At 41.1% G+C, this 17,913-nt stretch overlaps 1 protein-coding gene across 9 annotated transcripts in view; it reads right to left on the bottom strand.

The window, feature by feature from the left end:
- Positions 1-17,913, bottom strand: part of sestd1 (SEC14 and spectrin domains 1) — a 165,695-nt gene that overhangs the window by 54,845 nt on the left and 92,937 nt on the right. For all 9 annotated transcript variants that reach the window (XM_043693498.1, XM_043693497.1, XM_043693501.1 and 6 more), the window contains 2 exons: positions 10,704-10,817; positions 1,090-1,187 (listed from right to left, as the gene is read on the bottom strand). In XM_043693498.1, coding sequence (XP_043549433.1) covers positions 1,090-1,187; positions 10,704-10,817 — 212 coding nt within the window. The remainder of the gene's footprint in view (positions 1-1,089; positions 1,188-10,703; positions 10,818-17,913) is intronic.

Genomic DNA, 17,913 nt, shown 5'->3' with positions numbered 1-17,913 from the left:
AATACCGTCAAAATTGGCCTTTCTCCAATTTAGAACTTCAACTTTTAGATTTGGTCTATCCTTTTCCATTACTATTTTAAAACGAATAGAATTATGGTCGCTGGCCCCAAAGTGCTCCCCCACTGACACCTCACTCACCTGCCCTGCCTTATTTCCCAAGAGAAGGTCAAGTTTTGCACCTTCCCCAGTAGGTACATCCACATACTGAGTCAGAAAATTGTCTTGTACACACTTAAGAAATTCCTCTCCATCTAAACCTTTAACATTACGGCAGTCCCAGTCGATGTTTGGAAAGTTAAAATCCCCGACCATAACTACCCTAATATTCTTACAGATAGCAGCGATCTCCTTACAAGTTTGTTTCTCAATTTCCCTCTGACTATTAGGGGGTCTATAATACAATCCCAATAAGGTGATCATCCCTTTCTTATTTCTCAGTTCCACCCAAATAACATCCCTGGATGTATTTCTGGGAATATCCTCCCTAAGTACAGCTGTAATGCTATCCCTTATCAAAAGTGCCACTCCCCCTCCTCTCTTGCCTCCCTTTCTATCCTTCCTGTAGCATTTGTATCCTGGAACATTAAGCTGCCAGTCCTGCACATCCCTCAGCCATGTTTCTGTAATTGCTATGATATCCCAGTCCCATGTTCCTAACCATGCCCCGAGTTCATCTGCCTTCCCTGTTAGGCCCCTTGCATTGAAATAAATGCAGTTTAATTTATTAGTCCTAACTTGACCCTGCCTGCCCTGACTGTTTGATTCACTTCTGTTCTCAAGTGTACCAGTCTCAGATTGATCTCTTTCCTCACTATCTCCCTGGATCCCACCACCCCCACCTTACTAGTTTAAATCCTCCCAAACAGTTCTAGCAAATTTCCCTGCCAGGATATTAGTCCCCTTCCAGTTTTGGTGCAATCTGTCCTTCTTGTACAGGTCACTTCTACCCCAAAAGAGATTCCAATGATCAAAAAATGTGAATCCTTCTCCCATACACCAGCTCCTCAGCCATGCATTCATCTGCTCTATCCTTGTCAAAGTTCTTGTCAAATGAAACCACAAATTATCATATGCACATTTTATTCCTACCTTTCTTTCTCCTGCTGATTACCCCGCTCAGATCCATTATTAATTAGAGCCAGTTCATCAAGCAATGACGTTGATTCCTTCGTGAATTTTTCAAAGACCTGTATTAAACATGAAAACAATTTTACCCTCAAATATTCAGTTTTAAAATATTTCACTTAAACAGATATTCAAGCTAAAACGAGCTTGCACAAAATGGATGCAGAATATCATTTGGATTTATGAATGAAAATCAGGTTAACAAGATGCTACTTACATTCATTCAAAGAATTGAAGCAAAAATCTGAATAATTCTTCTGAGTCACCAAAATCAGACTAAAACTAAACATTCCTTGATCATTGCAGTGGAAAGGAAAAAAGATGCAGCTGTGGTGGTCAACGTACAGACTGACAACATCACTAAGACTGAAAAACAGGTTCTGCACAGGGAGTGAGAAGAGCTAGGCACTACATTAAAAAACAGAATCTCAAAGACTGAAATCTCTGAATTATTAACTGAGTCACATGAAATAAATAAAATTATTTTTAAAAATTGCTCAAAGACTGGACTGGGAGAAGTAGGTTAAAAACCGAAAGAACTACAGATGCTGGAAATCAGAAACAAAACAGAAATTGCTGGAAAAGCTCAGTAGCTCTGGCAGCATCTGTGGAGAAAAATCAAGAGTTAATGTTTTGGGTCCAGCGACCCTTCTTCAGATCTGGGGAAACAGGTTTCTCTTCATGAGGCAGATGCAGCAATACCAGAGAAAGTGAAAGCTGTACCGTTGGGACGGTGAACCTGAACTGAGCTGGGACCAGTGTTCTTGAGTACTATTAACTAGAGAAGTAGAGAGGGCTTTAAACTCAATAGAGGAGGGAGGGATTATGTGGAGGAAAATTGAATAAACTAAAGGGAAATGACAAAGCAATTAATTAATTTAGCAACGAAGGTCATGGTTATCAGAGAATGGGAGGAAGGGACAGTGATTGCAAGCTTAATAGTCAGCCATGAGATAGGGTGAAAATTAATGAAACCTCATTTTAAAAAACTGAATTAAGGGCTCTGTATTTGAATGCCTGCACAATTCACAACAATCAGATGAATTGTTTGTTCAAATAAAAATTGACAACCAAGACTGGATAGCTGTGGCAGAGACACAATGGAAATTTAAGTTAATAAATAACACTTATTGGTTTATTATACCTTTAAATTTGATTTAATCAACAAAGTGAAACACCTGAAACATTCACGTTACAGCTGATCGGTAGTTCATCAACATTTTGCAAACATTTACAACATGTAGCACAAGACGCAAAAGGCACAAACATACTTTTTTTCTTGGCAGATGCCAGACCTCAAGCTATGAGGCAATCTCTGCAATGTATACATCGAACTATAAGCATGTTGAGTCAGCAATCTGCAATAAGACAAGGTCCCTTGGTAATTCTTCCATTGCAGAATAACAGCATTTTTGATTGCATTGGGAAGTTACATGAATGAGAAAGGCTGGAACTACATACATTTTCAGAATTCCCCAAAGAAATGACAATGAATGCAACCAATTCATTGAGCTATTAAATTTATCAAGGGAGAATTTCAAGAGAAAAATAAAACAGTCTCGGCAGAAAAAAGTGAAGCAATCTAAAACACATCTTGAAAGGTAAGAAAAGATTCACATTGCTCTTTAAACCAAAGTTGAATTTGATAAAAGCTCTCACTCTGGACATATGATGCATTGTGTAACAGTCTTTCAAAGGAAATAAATTCAGACATGAATATTGGGCAGATCATTGATCTTTAATGCTGTTGGGATTTGTTTATATTATAAGAAGACATAAGCACAAGTTTGGAAACTGGGAGAACTGATATCATTGAGGTGACAAAAGACTAAGGTGCCTCCTTGTGAAAATCCATTGACCCCAGAATTTATTTTTATTCCTTCATGGGATGTGGGAATTGCAGGCAAGGCCATCATTTATTTATCTCCAATTGCACTGGAAGATGTTGGTGACCTTCTTGATCTGTTGCAGTCCTTGGGGTGTAGGGGCAACCATAGCACTGTTTGAGAAAGGGAATTGCAGAAATTTCACTCAGCAACAGTGAAAGAATGGCTGTATAGTTGCAAGTCAGTATTGTTTGCCCACTTGTAGGTGGCTAAGCTCCTATACATCTGCTGCCTTTGTTCTTCTAGGTGGTAAAGGTCACAGGTTTGAAAGTTGTGGTCCAAGAAGGCTTGATGAGCTAATGCAGTGCCTCTTGTAGATGGTACATGCTGATACCAGTGTGTGCTTGGTGAAGGGTGTGAATGTTGAAGGTGGTGGACAGGGTACCAGTCAAGTGAGCTGCTTTACCTGGTATGGTGTTGACCTTACTCTGTTGTTGTTGGAGATGCACGTACCGAACCAAGTGGGAGGCATTCAATCACATGCCTAACTTGTGCCTTGTAAATGATGGACAGGAAATGGGGAGACAGGAGCTGAGTACTTGCTGCAGAATTCCCAGCCTTTGACCTGCTTTTGAGCTACAGTATTTGTATGACTGGATCAGTTCAGTTTCTGGTCAATGTTAATGTCCAGGATGTTGATAGTGTAGGATTTGGTGATGATAAATGCATCGGAGGGGTATGGTTAAAATATCTCATTGGAGGTGATCATTGTTTGCTACTTGCGTGGTGCAAATGTTGCTTCCCACTTTCATCCCAAGCCTGGATGTTGTCCAGGTCTTATTTAATATGGATATGGACTGCTTTGATTTCTGAAATGTCATGAATGATTCTGAATATTGTGCAATCATCAGTGAACACATCCACTTCTGGCCTTATGTTGGAGGGAATGTCACTGATGAAGAACCTAAGAATGCTTGGATCTAGAACACTACCCTGAAGAACTACTGAAGTGATGTCCTTGGGTTGAGATGACTAACCTTACCAACAACAACCATCTACCTTCATGCTAGATGCGACTCCAACCAGTTTTGATCTTCCCCAACCCCTCACCGATTCCCAGTGAATCTAGATTTCTGAGGTCTCTTGATGCCACATTTGGTCAAATATTACCTTGATGTCAATGGCAGTGACACTCTGTTCAGCTTCCAAAACTAGAGTCAGAACGGATCATGAGAAATCTCTCTGCTGGTTGGAGTATTACTTGCACAAAGGAAGATGGTTATGGCTGTTTGAGGTCAATCATCTCATTTCCAGAATTACTCTGAACGCTGTCCAGAGATTAGTGTCTGAGGTCCAATGATCTTTTGCTGCTTCATCATTGCCCTTCCTTTATAAAATAAGATACTTGCTGATGATTGCACAATTCATCACCTTTTGCAACGACTCAGATTCTGAAGCAGTTCATGTCTAAATGCAGCGACACCTGAACAAAATCCAGTTTTGGGCTGACAAGTGGCAACTAATAATCACACAAAACTCAGGCAATGACCAATCCCAAGAAGAAATATGACCTAACAATCATATCTCAACATTCAATGGCATTGCTATCAATGAATCCTCCATTACCATGGGGTTACCATCAATACTCCCTTCAAGCTGTGTGGCCACGTGGCATTGTTCCTGCTTCCAGGAGCTACTGATGCATGTGGACTTGCATGTCAGCACAGCAGCAAGTACAGTTACAGAGAACATTGGTTACTATTGACCAGAAACTAAGCTGGACCAGCCATATACAAGTGTATACAAGATGCCAGGAATTCTGCAGTGAGAACTCAATTTCTACCTTCTTAATGTTGGTTTGCCAGCTACAAGGCACAAGTCAGATATTAATGGAATACTCTCCATTTGCTCTTATAAATAAAGTTCCAGCACCATTCAAGTAGGTTGACAACATTCATAACTAAGTGGCACTACACTCACAAATATCCAAACTCTCCAACACCAACACTAATTAACAGCATTGCGTATCATGTACAAATGCACTGCAGAATTGCACCTAGGCTACATAGACAGCAACTTCTGAACCCACAACCACTACCATCTAGAAAACATAAAGGCAGCAGATCGATGGGAGCACAACCAACTGCAAGTTTCCCCTCCAGCACCCCACTGTCCTGACTCTGAAATATATAGCCATTCTTCAGTGTCACTGGGTCAAAAATTCTATAACTGCCTCCTTAACAGCATTGTTGGAGTGCCTACAGCAAATGAATGGCATTGGTTCGAGAAGACAGGTACCACCCCCCCCCCCCCCCCCCAATCTTCTCAAGAGCAACTGGAAATGGTCAATAAATGCTGACTAGTTATCAATGCCCACATCCCATTGAGGAATTTAATAAACTTTTACTGTATTAAGAATTAATTGAAAGATTTTCAATATTGAATAGTTTATTTTCCCTAAATTTTCCAGTTCCAGAAAACAGCTATATCAGCGATGCACATAAATATTTATTCAATGTCAACATGGCTCCTGACGTTTAACTACAGTTAGCATGGAAGCAGGAAGATAAAGAACATAGAACATTACAGTGCAGTATAGGCCCTTCGGCCCACAATATTGCGCCGACCTGTGAAACCAATCTGAAGCTCATCTAACCTACATTATTCCATTTTCATCCAAATGTTTATCGAATGACCATTTAAATGACGTTAATGTTGGTGAGTCCACTACTGCTGCAGACAATGCATTCTATGCCCCTAATTCTCTCTGTGTAAAGCAACTACCTCTGACATCTGTCCTATATCTATCACCCCTCAATTTAAAGCTATGTCCCCTTGTGCTAGCTATCACCATCCGAGAAAAAAGGCTCTCACTGTCCACCCTATCTAACCCTCGAATTATCTTATATCTCAGTTAAGTCACCTCTCAACCTTCTTCTAACAAAAACAGCCTCAAGTCCTTCAGCCTTTCCTCACAAGACTTTCCCTCCATATCAGGCAACATCCTATTAAATCTCCTCTGAACCCTTTCCAAAGCTTCCATATTCTTCCTATAATGTGGTGACCAGAACTGTACACAATACCCCAAGTGCGGTCGCATCAGAGTTTTGTACAGCTGCAGCATGACCTCATGACTCCGAAACTCAATTCCTCTACCAATAAAAGCTAACACACTATATGCCTTCTTAACAACCCTATCAACTAGGGTGTCAACTTTTATGGATCTATGTACATGGACACAGAGATCTCTCTGTACATCTACACTACCAAGAATCTTACCATTAGCCGAGTACTCCATATTCCTGTTTCTCCTTCCAAAGTGAATCATCTCACACTTTTCCTCATTAAACTCCATTTGCCACCTCTCAGCGCAGCTCTGCATCTTATCTATGTTCCCCTGTAACCTACAACAGCCTTCTGCACTATGCACAACTCTACTGACCTTAGTGTCACACTTCTACACCTTCGTCAAGGTCACTTATAAAAATGACAAACAGCAGTGGACCTAAAACAGATCCTTGTGATATAACACTAGTAACTGAACTCCAGGATGAACATTTCCAATCAACCAACACCCTCTGTCTTCTTTCAGCTAGCCAAGGGTTACCTCAGATTACAACAGGATCTGGACCAGATGGGCCAATGGGCTGAGAAATAGCAGATGGAGTTTAATTCAGATAAATGCAAGGTGCTACATTTTGGGAAAGCAAATCTTAGCAGGACTTATTCACTTAATGGGAAGGTCCTAGGGAATGTTGCTGAACAAAGAGACCTTGGAGTGCAGGTTCATAGCTCCTTGAAAGTGGAGTCACAGTTAGATAGGATAGTGAAGGCGGCGTTTGGTATGCTTTCCTTTATTGGTCAGAATACTGAGTACAGGAGTCGGGAGGTCATGTTGTGGCTGTACAGGACATTGGTTAGGCCACTGTTGGAATATTGCGTGCAGTTCTGGTCTCCTTCCTATCGGAAAGATGTTGTGAAACTTGAAAGGGTTCAGAAAAGATTCACAAGGATGTTGCCAGGGTTGGAGCATTTGAGCCATAGGGAGAGCCTGACAGGCTGGGGCTGTTTTCCCTGGACCTTATAGAGGATTACAAAGTTACGAGGGGCATGGATAGGATAAATAGGCAAAATCTTTTCCTGGGGTCGGGGAGTCCAGAACCAGAGGGCATAGGTTTAGGGTGAGAGGGGAAAGATATAAAAGAGACCTAAGGGGCAACCTTTTCACGCAGAGGGTGGTACGTGCTGGAATGAGCTGCCAGAGGATGTGGTGGAAGCTGGTACAATTGCAACATTTAAAAGGCATCTGGATGGGTATAGGAGTAGGAAGGGTTTGGAGGGATACGGGCCGGGTGCTGGCAGGAGGGACTAGATTGGATTGGGATATCTGGTTGGCATGGATGGGTTGGACCGAAGGGTCTGTTTCCATGCTGTACATCTCTATGACTCTATAATCCCATGCCTCCATATTTTGCGCAATAGCCTACCGTAGGGAACCTTATCAAATGCCTTAATGAAATCCATATACACCACAACAATTGCTTTACCCTCATCCACCTGTTTAGTCACCTTCTCAAAGATCTCAATAAGGTTTGTGAGGCACGACCTATCCTTCACAAAACCACGTTGACTATCCCTCATCAACTTATTCCTTTCTAGATGATTATAAGTCCTATCTCTTATAACCTTTTCCAACACTTTACCAACAACTGAAGTAAGGCTCACAGGTCTATAATTACCACAGTTGTCATTACTTCCCTTCCTGAATAAGGGAACAATGTTTGCTATCCTCCAGTCTTCTGGCACTATTCCTGAAGACAATGACGACCTAAAGATCAAAGCCACAGGTTCTGCAATCTCCTCCCTGGCTTCCCAGATAAATCCCATCCGATCCAGGGGACTTATCTATTTTCACAATTGCAGAACTGCTAACACCTCCTCCTTGTGAACCTCAATCCCATCTAGTCTAGTAGCCTGTCTCAGCATTCTCCTCGACAACATTGTCTTTTTCTAGTGTGAATTCTAACAAAAAATATTCATTAAGTGCTTCCCCTATCTCCTCTGACTCCATGCACAACTATCCACTACTATCCTTGATTGGCCCTATTCTTACTCTAGTCATTCTTTTATTCCTAAAATACCTACAGAAAACCTAAGGGTTTTCCTTGATCCTATCCACCAATGACTTCTCATGTCGCTTCCTGGCTCTTCTTAGCTCTCGCTTTAGGTCTTTCCTGGCTAACTTGTAACTCTCAAGCGCCCTAACTGAGCCTTCACGTCTCAGCCTAACATTAAGCATTCTTTTTCCTCTTGACAAGCGATTCAACTTCTCTAGTGAACCATGACTCCCTTGCTCGACAACTTCCTCCCTGCCTGACAGGTACATACTTATCAAGGACACGCAGTAGCTGTTCCTTGAATAAGCTCCACATTTCAATTATGCCCATCCCCTGCAGTTTCCATCCCAATCCTATGCATTCTAAATCTTGCCTATTCGCATCATAATTGCCTTTCCCCCAGCGATACCTTGTGCCCTGCGGTATATACCTATCCTGAAATGCTGGCTGGGGGTACAAGTGGCGTAAATGGGCACTGTTGGTATAGGTATTACAAAGGGGTGAGAAACAGGGTACAGATTAGCATGTCATCATAAAGTCGAGGGCCATAGACACAGGGGTACATAGCTGCACAGGTGTCATAAGGGATGGGCAGAATGCTATAAGGTGGTATAAAGAGTTTAAGAAGCCAGGGGCAATGGGTGAGCAGCATAGGGATATAAGATTGCGTGCATGGGGGAATGAGGAGTGTGCTTGTGGGTATGTGTGGCCAGGGAGCACAAGGAATGTAAGTGTACTTTTGCTTTTTTTCCTCATTAAATGACAGTAGAGTGTGTTGTCAGCCCGAAAGGAATACTCAAACCTTTTATCTAGGCGTTCTTCCCTCGTGTGAGAGGCAAAAAGCAGGAAATCAACTCAGACTTAAACAAACCTTTCATTCAATATAAAACATATATTCGTTTTAACATTTACTTCTTCCATCATCTAACTTAACTGCAACATGAACTGACTTCATTTAACTTCACGTTACCTTACACTTTAACTTAACCCACATTTAACCCTAACTCCTACTTTAACTCTATAAGTTCGGCTCGATTCAAATAATACCCTAATTCAACGGAAGTGCCCAATTTTGCTCTCAGCATCCACCTTGTCTCATGGTTCTTTGTCTTCTCTGAAGATAATTTCAGGTTGCATATTTCTCAACTTTTGGCGTCAAAGACTACTCCCGATAAATCCTTTGCTAACTTTTCCACAAAATGCAATCCTTCTAGAAACTTGTCTGGCACTTTAGCCAATGAATTGATCAAACCCTGATCACATTGTTTGATCCCATCCAATGGAGCTTTACTAGTTTAAAAACCTCCCAGATGTTAAACAGACACATTCTATGCACCATATAAGGTTGTATGGCGCCAGTTTATCTAGCAGACCACATGGCACCTGCCTTATTTGGTCAACACAGAAAACTGCAAGTCACAATTTACAGATAGGTCACAATGTGTACTGTTTATAGTTTTAACCGAGGTCAGAGTTTAAACTAGTTTGACCACCATTCTCAGTCTGCTTGATTGTAGCTCTTAACCATTTCTGCTGTTAGCCACCTGAGCACAAGTGCCAGTTTATGGAGATTTGCCTTGAATCCAAACAACAACTTGCTTCAGGGTCACCTGGCCCAACGCCCAGGGAACCTCAGCATCTGGGGTTGAAAATATGACTTTACAAGTCAGTTTTGCCCAAGTCAGGTTTGTGGAACCAGGAAACATTTTGTCTCAGGAGCAAGATCAGATTCTTAAACTCTAAATTAAACCTCTTATCTGAAATTTCCTTCGACACTCACTTGACTTCAATTTTGGAGATGTAAGTCAGATAATTATCACACATTGGAAGATTAAAAACTTGATCCAAATACTGTTCAAAGACTTACATAAGGGTTTATATTACTGCCCCAACTGTCCTAACATTGCATACTTGCAGTTCAATACAAGTGTCACTCGTGTCTTAAGCATAGATAGTTTGGGTCAGAACTCTCATAGTTCTAAAGTTCTTGAAGATCATAAACACCCGTACAAGAATCTCCTCTCCAGTGTTATTACCTTAGCTTAACAGTTCTCAAAAAGAAACTATTGCTGGTCTCTTATGCGATTGATTACATAATCAATTAATAGAATCAAGTTACCTTTCACAAGAAATCATCTCCCAGAGAAATCTATTCGTTAAAGAAGTCATCATCACAACAAAAGCATATGGACCATCACACCTTTTATACATAAGCAGAAATTTGAATTAACCTGGGAATACATTCCTTCATCAGCACTTGTTCAAAATCATAGGACTCCCTCCCTAACAGCCTTCAACAGACAGGTGGCAGCAATTTAAAAACTGACTCGCCATTACATTTTCAAGGGCTGATTTTAAAGTGGTAAATTGAATTGCCCACCGTGTTTTGTGACAGTTCACAATTAAATTTGCTATTGTCAAAGAAGTCATCTGAAAAATGATGTTCAACCACCAATAGGTGATGGTTAAAGAAGCAGGCACATTGCAGATTTTGTTTCTCATTTTCGGAAAATTTATGAGATACATTACAGTCTCTTAAGTAATCATTTCAAAAGAACAGTCATTATTTATCTTAACATACTTGTACTGTGTACATTTTGTAATTTTAGAATACCTGTAGCTTTACAATACTAACCAATCGTTTATTCAGCCAGTCTATGTGATCATACAAAAGTGAACCTCCAAATTCTTCTGTTAATTGACACGGTTCTATATAGCGGGTCAGCTTGTTGGCAGACACCAAAATTACCTGTTGAGAATAGAAATAAAATTAGCTAAGGAAACATTTGGAGCCCTCCCACTCTATAAAAGCCTAAATAGATTCCTATACTGTATAGTGGATAGTGGGTAATCCATTCAAAACTCTAACCTGTTTTTCATTGAGTCATTCGTAAAATATTCTTTAATCTATAGACTCCCATGAGTACACTGTCCTCAAATCCATATAACTGAATGATACCAAACCTCAAAAAATTGAATCTCGGTTTTAACATAAACTGATTTAAGTTAACTTGATCCAAATTTATGCTATAGAATTTGCTATACACCCTCCACTGTTAGTCTCAGCAATTTTCAACTTCAAGTTTATGTTAAGATACAAGAATCTCAAAATAAAAACTCCCAACTCCAGGTCATAAAAATAAATCTAATTTAAATGCAACCTTAGAAGCATTCTGGAAAAAAAGAAGCACCAAGCAAATTCGCTCCAGCCTCCCTCGCTCCCTCCCATTTATCTCTCAGCCCACTTGGGTCTCTCAGCCCACTTGGGACTCCTCCCCACACATTCCTGATGAAGGGCTTATGCCTGAAACGTCGACTCTCCTGTTCCTCAGATGCTGCCTGACCTGCTGTGCTTTTCCAGCACCATACGTTTTGACGGAAATAATATCCTGTGTTGACCCAATTAGAAGGTAAGCCTCTCAATCTTCAGCAATAAAATTGAAAAATGCACAACTACATTAGTGCAACCATACACCTAAAGAGAGAGAGAGATTAAAGTACTGAAGTCTTTTATATAAAGTGTTAAGACCGTCTTTCTTGATGATTATTATGCTGGTCAACATTTCAGCTGTCAGTTCACATCGACCTGACAACTGAGAAGCACTGCAAAATTATGTGCAACCTTCCAAGACTGATTTGTTATTCTTAACAATGAATCCCAACATTATAAGCATAAGCATAAAACTGTAATAAAAATATTTTGAAAAATACACTGTATCTATAATCAAGAATGTTCATTATTAAGCAGAAATGTCAAGATGGGTCTTAAATGAAATTATAAAGTCACAAAATTGAAGGAATATACCAACAAAAAAAATTCAGAATCGCATTGTTTAAACTTTTCGAAAGCTTGGAAACTGCCACCCACATCAGGCTTTACATGCAAAAATGTCAAATGCCCACTTCTGATAAAAGTGAAAAGCAAATGGGGGGAGGCAGTGCTTCAATAATGGATTATTTTGCTAATTAACAAACCCATGATGTAGTGCTCTGATATAGTGCGTGTTCCAAATCTATTTGGTTCCATCAGAATTTGTGTCAGCTTTAGTTAACTGAACAGGCTGTAGAGTGTGAAGCACATACAATGGCAACAATGGATGAAACTTTCACAGATTGACACGATCACAAAACAAGAAGTACCAGGACATCATTGCATAAGTTCCTCAGGATAGTGTTCTCAACCCAACCATCTCCAGCTACTCCAACAATGACCTTCCCTCCATCATAAGGTCAGAGGTGGGAATATTCACTCATGATTGCACAGTGATCAGCACCATTCGCAGGCTCCTTTGATACTGAAGCAGTCCATATCCAAATGCAGCAAGACCTGAACAACATTTGGGCTCGGGCTAAAATGTGGCTAGAAACATGCATGCCACACAAACGCCAGGCAATGATTTTCTCCAATGAGAGACACAATCTAACCACTGCCCCTTGACATTCAAGGAGATTACCATCATCGAAACCCCCACCAAAATCCTGGGGATTACAACTGACCAGAAACTGAACTAGTCTAGCTGCATAAATACAGTTGTTACAAGAACAGGTCAAAGGCTAGGATTGTTCCAGTGAGTAACTCATTCCCTGAATTTGAAAAATCCTGTCCAACATCCACGTGATACTTCAGGGGTGTGATGGAATACTCACCACTTGCCAGGATGGGTGCAGTTCCAAAAACTCTCAGGAAGCTTGACAACATCCAGGACAAAGCGACATATTTGATAGGCACCACATCCACAAACATCCACTCCCTTCATCTCCAGTGCTCAGTTACAACAATGTTTACCGACTACAAGGTGCATTGTAGTAATTCACCAAAGATTCTCAGACAGCACCTCTGAATTCATGACCACCTCAATTTAAAAGGGCAATGACAACAGAAGGTCCTCTCCAAGCCACTCATCATCCTAAATTGGAAATATATCACTGTTCTTTCAGTGCTGTTTATTTCAAATCCTGGAAATCCTTGCCTCATGGCATTATGGGTCTACCTACAGCACATGGATTGCAGCAGTTCAAGAAGGCAGCTCCCCACCACCACCTTCTCAAGGGCAACTAGGGACAGGCAATAAAATTTAGCACCCACATCCCATGAGTGATTAAAAGGAAGAGTCTTCCCTTTTTTTAACAGCCATTTAGATGTTGCTTCTATACCCACCTACCCATTGGAATCATGTCTGCACAGAGGACACTGTCAATGAATGCATCATTTTTCATATGGACAATATCTTGATCCATGGTTCAACAGAAACATAGCCAGAGAGCAAGAGAAGTGCTCATAATCTTACAGAATGTAGGATTAACACTAAATGGCATGTGAATATGCTCAAAACTTACAATAAAGGTTTGTAGGGCACATTTTGCAAGTAATAGGCATCACAGTTGACCCACAGAAAACAAAAGTTAAAGAAAATTTTCCACGTTCTAGGAATATTATAGAATTACAGAAACTCATGGGAATGGTGAACAAATGGCAAATTTTCGACTTCTGGCACAGATGAACAAACTTGTAAGGAAATTCCTTACGCAGGATCAAGCATGGCATTGGAATCATCTTTTGTGAAAATCATTTAAGGAAATAAAATGAAAGTTAATTTCTTCTGAGATCTTGGGCTCTCTATGGCCCAAATGTTCTGATGGTCAGCCTTTCAATACTCCAGCATAGATGGAGTATGGTGCAGTTGTTTATGATGGGTATCCTGCAGAATGTCCATCCTAACAATTGAATTGTGTAGGTGCCTAACTAGACCTTTGAATTTCAAAATATGCCACCTAACTGCTGTCAAAAGGGGGTATTATCTGTCTTCCCCCAACAGTTTATGCTACGAAAGAACATCAAGATGGAAGTAAGGCTCTGTATTTCTGAAGAAGCCTTGATTAGAATATCCTAAATAATGCAGTCCTTCCTCCTTTTGTTCAAAAGAAGTGCCGGATGACAATCTGAGTGAGATTGCCATTTCTTGGAAAATCCAGCACTATTAGCTAAGAGGTAAACTGTTGTGGCAGTGGATACACCAGCTCAAAATTCTGGGGAGTACAAACACGGTTTCAGAATTATAAAAACAGCATCAGAAAACCAGTCTATAATGCACCATGCATCAACTAAACAAAGCATAGATAAAGAATCCCTTTTGATGTTAAAGGAAGCAACAAACTACTATTGACGCATTACCAAGAATACCTAATGATCAGTCACAAAAAGCAGACACTAATTTGGAGAAGCTGAAGCTTTTATATCTCAAACCATTGAATACTTACCTGCAAAAGCAGAGAAGCTACAAAAAAATCAGTCAAGTACAGATATGAGATGAGAAATGAGTGCAGGTCTGCACTCTGTCTTGATTGATGTTCTCAATAATCCCAATCAGACAGTATTTTGAGAATCATTGCTGAACTCATCAATGGTGAGAGACTGGTTGTACCACAAGTCACTCGCCTTCGTATCTTCCACAGGTTTCAAGGACATCTCGGTATCACTAAGTTTCAGATTATGGTACGGCACTCAATATGGTGGCCAAGTATATTGTGCCCATTTGGAAAAATTGCTCTCCAATTGTATCACCTATGCCATAACAAATAAGAGCAGAAGGAACCACTTCTAGTCTCGCTCTTTCAGTCTAGGCCCTGAAAATGCCTTGGCATGGATTTGATTGATTGATTTGATTTATTGTCACATGTACCTAAGTACAGTGAAAAGCTTTATTTACAGGACGTACAGGCAGATCATAGTAAGCAAGGTCATACAGACCATAGAGTGAAAAAAAACTTGGACAGAGTAAGGCATACAGGTTACACAATCCGCTAGACAAGATCATATTAACAAAATCAGCATTATTTGAAGTTAGAGAGTCCATTCATCAGTCTAATAACAGCAGGGAAGAAGCTGTGCCTAAACATGCAGGTACGTGTGTTCTGGCTTCTGTGTCTTCTGCCTGACGGACGAGACTGTAGGAGGTCATCACCGGGTGGGATGGGTCTTTGACGATGTTGGCAGCCTTTCCGCAGCAACGATGCGTGTAAATGGAGTCCATGGATGGGAGGTTGGCTTCTATGATGGTCTGGGCTATGCACACAACCTTCTGTACTTTCTTACAGTCCTGGGGAGAGCAGTTGCCATACCAGGCCATTATGCAACCAAACAGTATGCTTTCTATGGTGAATCGGTAAATGTTGATAAGGGCCGCTGTGGACATGCCAAATTTCCTGAGCCACCTGAGGAAGAGGAGGCAATGTTGTGACTTCTTGACCATTCATCTAAGTGGGAAGTCCAGGACAGGTTATCAGTTATCATCAATCCTAGGAATTTGACACTTTTAACCTTTTTTTTTAGATTAGATTACATTACAGTGTGGAAACAGGCCCTTCAGCCCAACAAGTCCACACCGACCCGCCGAAGCGAAATCCACCCATATCCCTACATTTACCCCTTACCTAACATTGCGGGCAATTTAGCATGGCCAATTCACCTGACCTGCACATCTTTGGACTGTGGGAGGAAACCGGAGCACCCGGAGGAAACCCACGCAGACACGGGGAGAACGTGCAAACTCCACACAGTCAGTCGCCTGAGGCGGGAATTGAACTGGATCTCCGGCGCTGTGAGGCAGCAGTGCTAACCACTGTGCCACCATGCCGCCTAGTAACCTCCACTCCATTCATGTAGATGGGAGCATGTCCACCTCCTTTCTTTCTGAAGTCAATGATCAGTTCTTTAGTTTTGCCAACATTGAAAGAGAGATTGTTATCATTGCACCATGTTACCAAGTCCTCTCTCTCCTTCCTGTATTCTGACTCATCGCTGTTTAATATCCATTCTACTACAGTGGTGTCATCAGCAAACTTGTAGGTTGCATTTGCTTGGAAATTGACAACACTGTCATGGGTGTGTACAGGGTATACAACAGGGGGACTGAGAATGCATCCTTTAGGGCTCCAGCATTGAGTGTTATCGTGAAGGAAGTGTAGTTGACTGATTGTGGTCTTTGGGTCAGGAAGCTGAGGATCCAGTTGTAGAGGGTGGAGCCAATACCAAGGTCTCGGAGTTTTGAGATCAGTCTGGAAGGGATAATGGTGTTGAAGATGGAGCTGTAGTCAGGAGCAGGAATTTGTCGTAGGTGTCCTTGCTGTGTAGATTTTCCAGGAATTAGTGCAGGGTTAGGGAAATGGCATCCACTGTGAACCTTTTAAGTTGGTAGGCAAATTGCAGGGGATAGTGGCAGGATTGGATAGTAGAGTTGATGTGGACCTAGACCACAACAGCCTCGCGAAGCACTTCATGATCAGGGAGGTCAAAGCCACTGGGCAGTTGTCATTAAGGCACGTTGCATGTACTTTCTCAGGTACTGGGATGATGGTGGTCTTCTAGAAGCAGGTAGGGATTTTAACTTGTAAGAGGGAGAGATTTGTTTGAATTCAAAGAAAAGCTTTTCCTCCAAGTGGATTATTACTCCCATTGAAAAACAGTGCTTACACAGGCTCATTTCTGAAGCTATGATATTCTCTGTTAAGGAAGACATTCTCAATACTTGGTATCCTAGACACAGTCATCTCAGATAACAAACTACAGCTTACAAATTTATTTCAAGTCCTTTCCCAAGTTATACAGCTTTGTTCATGTCACAAGCTCCCCAACATAACCCTCAGACCAATGAAGAGGCCGATGGGGGCACACGCAACCAAAAACAGGAAAGATTTCATACTGTTATGCCACACTTCCAAGTCTTTGCAAAACAGTCTGGCTCCATGTGAACTCCAGATTAGCCGAAGACTCAAGATCCAACTCCCCTCTCTCACACTTGCACTGACAACAAGTATCAACACAGAGGACCAAAAAGTATAGAAAATGGAGAAGGATATCAAGCATGCCATAAAGCCCACAGTTTGAAACAATGCCAAAGAGCCCACAAATTGCCTGATTTAGCAGCAAGGGAAATGGTCTGAGTCAAGGACCAACAATGAGCCAGCATTGTCATTAGGAAGATGCAGCAACCAAGATCATACTTGGTTAAAAGAACATTTTTAAATTCAAATACCATGTTTCAATATCAGTCTGTACAAAACCACTGACAGGATGTGCTAATAACTTTGATACCTGGCAGCAGAACAATGCTACAGAACGTCTTCTTAGTGAACTGAGAAACAATGACTTTCAGGCAATGGGAATGAAGAAAGAAAATATACATTCTCAACAAATTCAAAGAGAAATCCATATCAGATTAGGACGAATGATAAACCAACATAAAGGTTGTGCCTCTATACAGATACTTTTAGAAGGATGTGTGCATGTTATAAATGCACCTAAAGGTATAGAGAGAGTGTGGAAGAAAAGGGGAGAAAGCAGAGAAAAAGGTTAACCGCTGAGCATGTACACAGCGAGCTATGTCATTTATGATACCACAAGTGGATTTCACACATTCTCCCCATGCCTGCTTTGATTTCCACCAGGTTCTCCAGTTTCCTCCCACAGTCCAAAGATGTGCAGGTCAGATGGATTGGCTATACAAAATTGTAATGTTCAGAGGTGTGCAAGCTGGGTGGATTATCCATGTAAATGTGGGGTTACAGGGATAAGATAGGGGTCTGGGTCTGTGTGAGATGCTCTTCAGAGGGTCAGTGCAGGCTCAATGGGCTGAATGGCCTCTTTCCACACTGTAGGCATTCTATGACCGTATAATGATGTGACTAATGAAGGGATAATAGCATAGACCTCATGCAGAACTGGAATACATATAGTTAGCATGGTGAATGTAAACATTTGGTATCTAAATTGGAGCATGCACTCAAAATATTGCCCAGACTCCCATTCAAAAACAGACAGTTCACAAGCTTCATAAAATTGTGAAGTA

Source organism: Chiloscyllium plagiosum, chromosome 7 (genome assembly GCF_004010195.1).
Source record: "Chiloscyllium plagiosum isolate BGI_BamShark_2017 chromosome 7, ASM401019v2, whole genome shotgun sequence".
Taxonomy (NCBI): Eukaryota; Metazoa; Chordata; class Chondrichthyes; order Orectolobiformes; family Hemiscylliidae; genus Chiloscyllium; species Chiloscyllium plagiosum.
The sequence above is the reverse complement of the archived record's forward strand: the minus strand, read 5'-3'. Positions and strand labels throughout refer to the sequence as shown.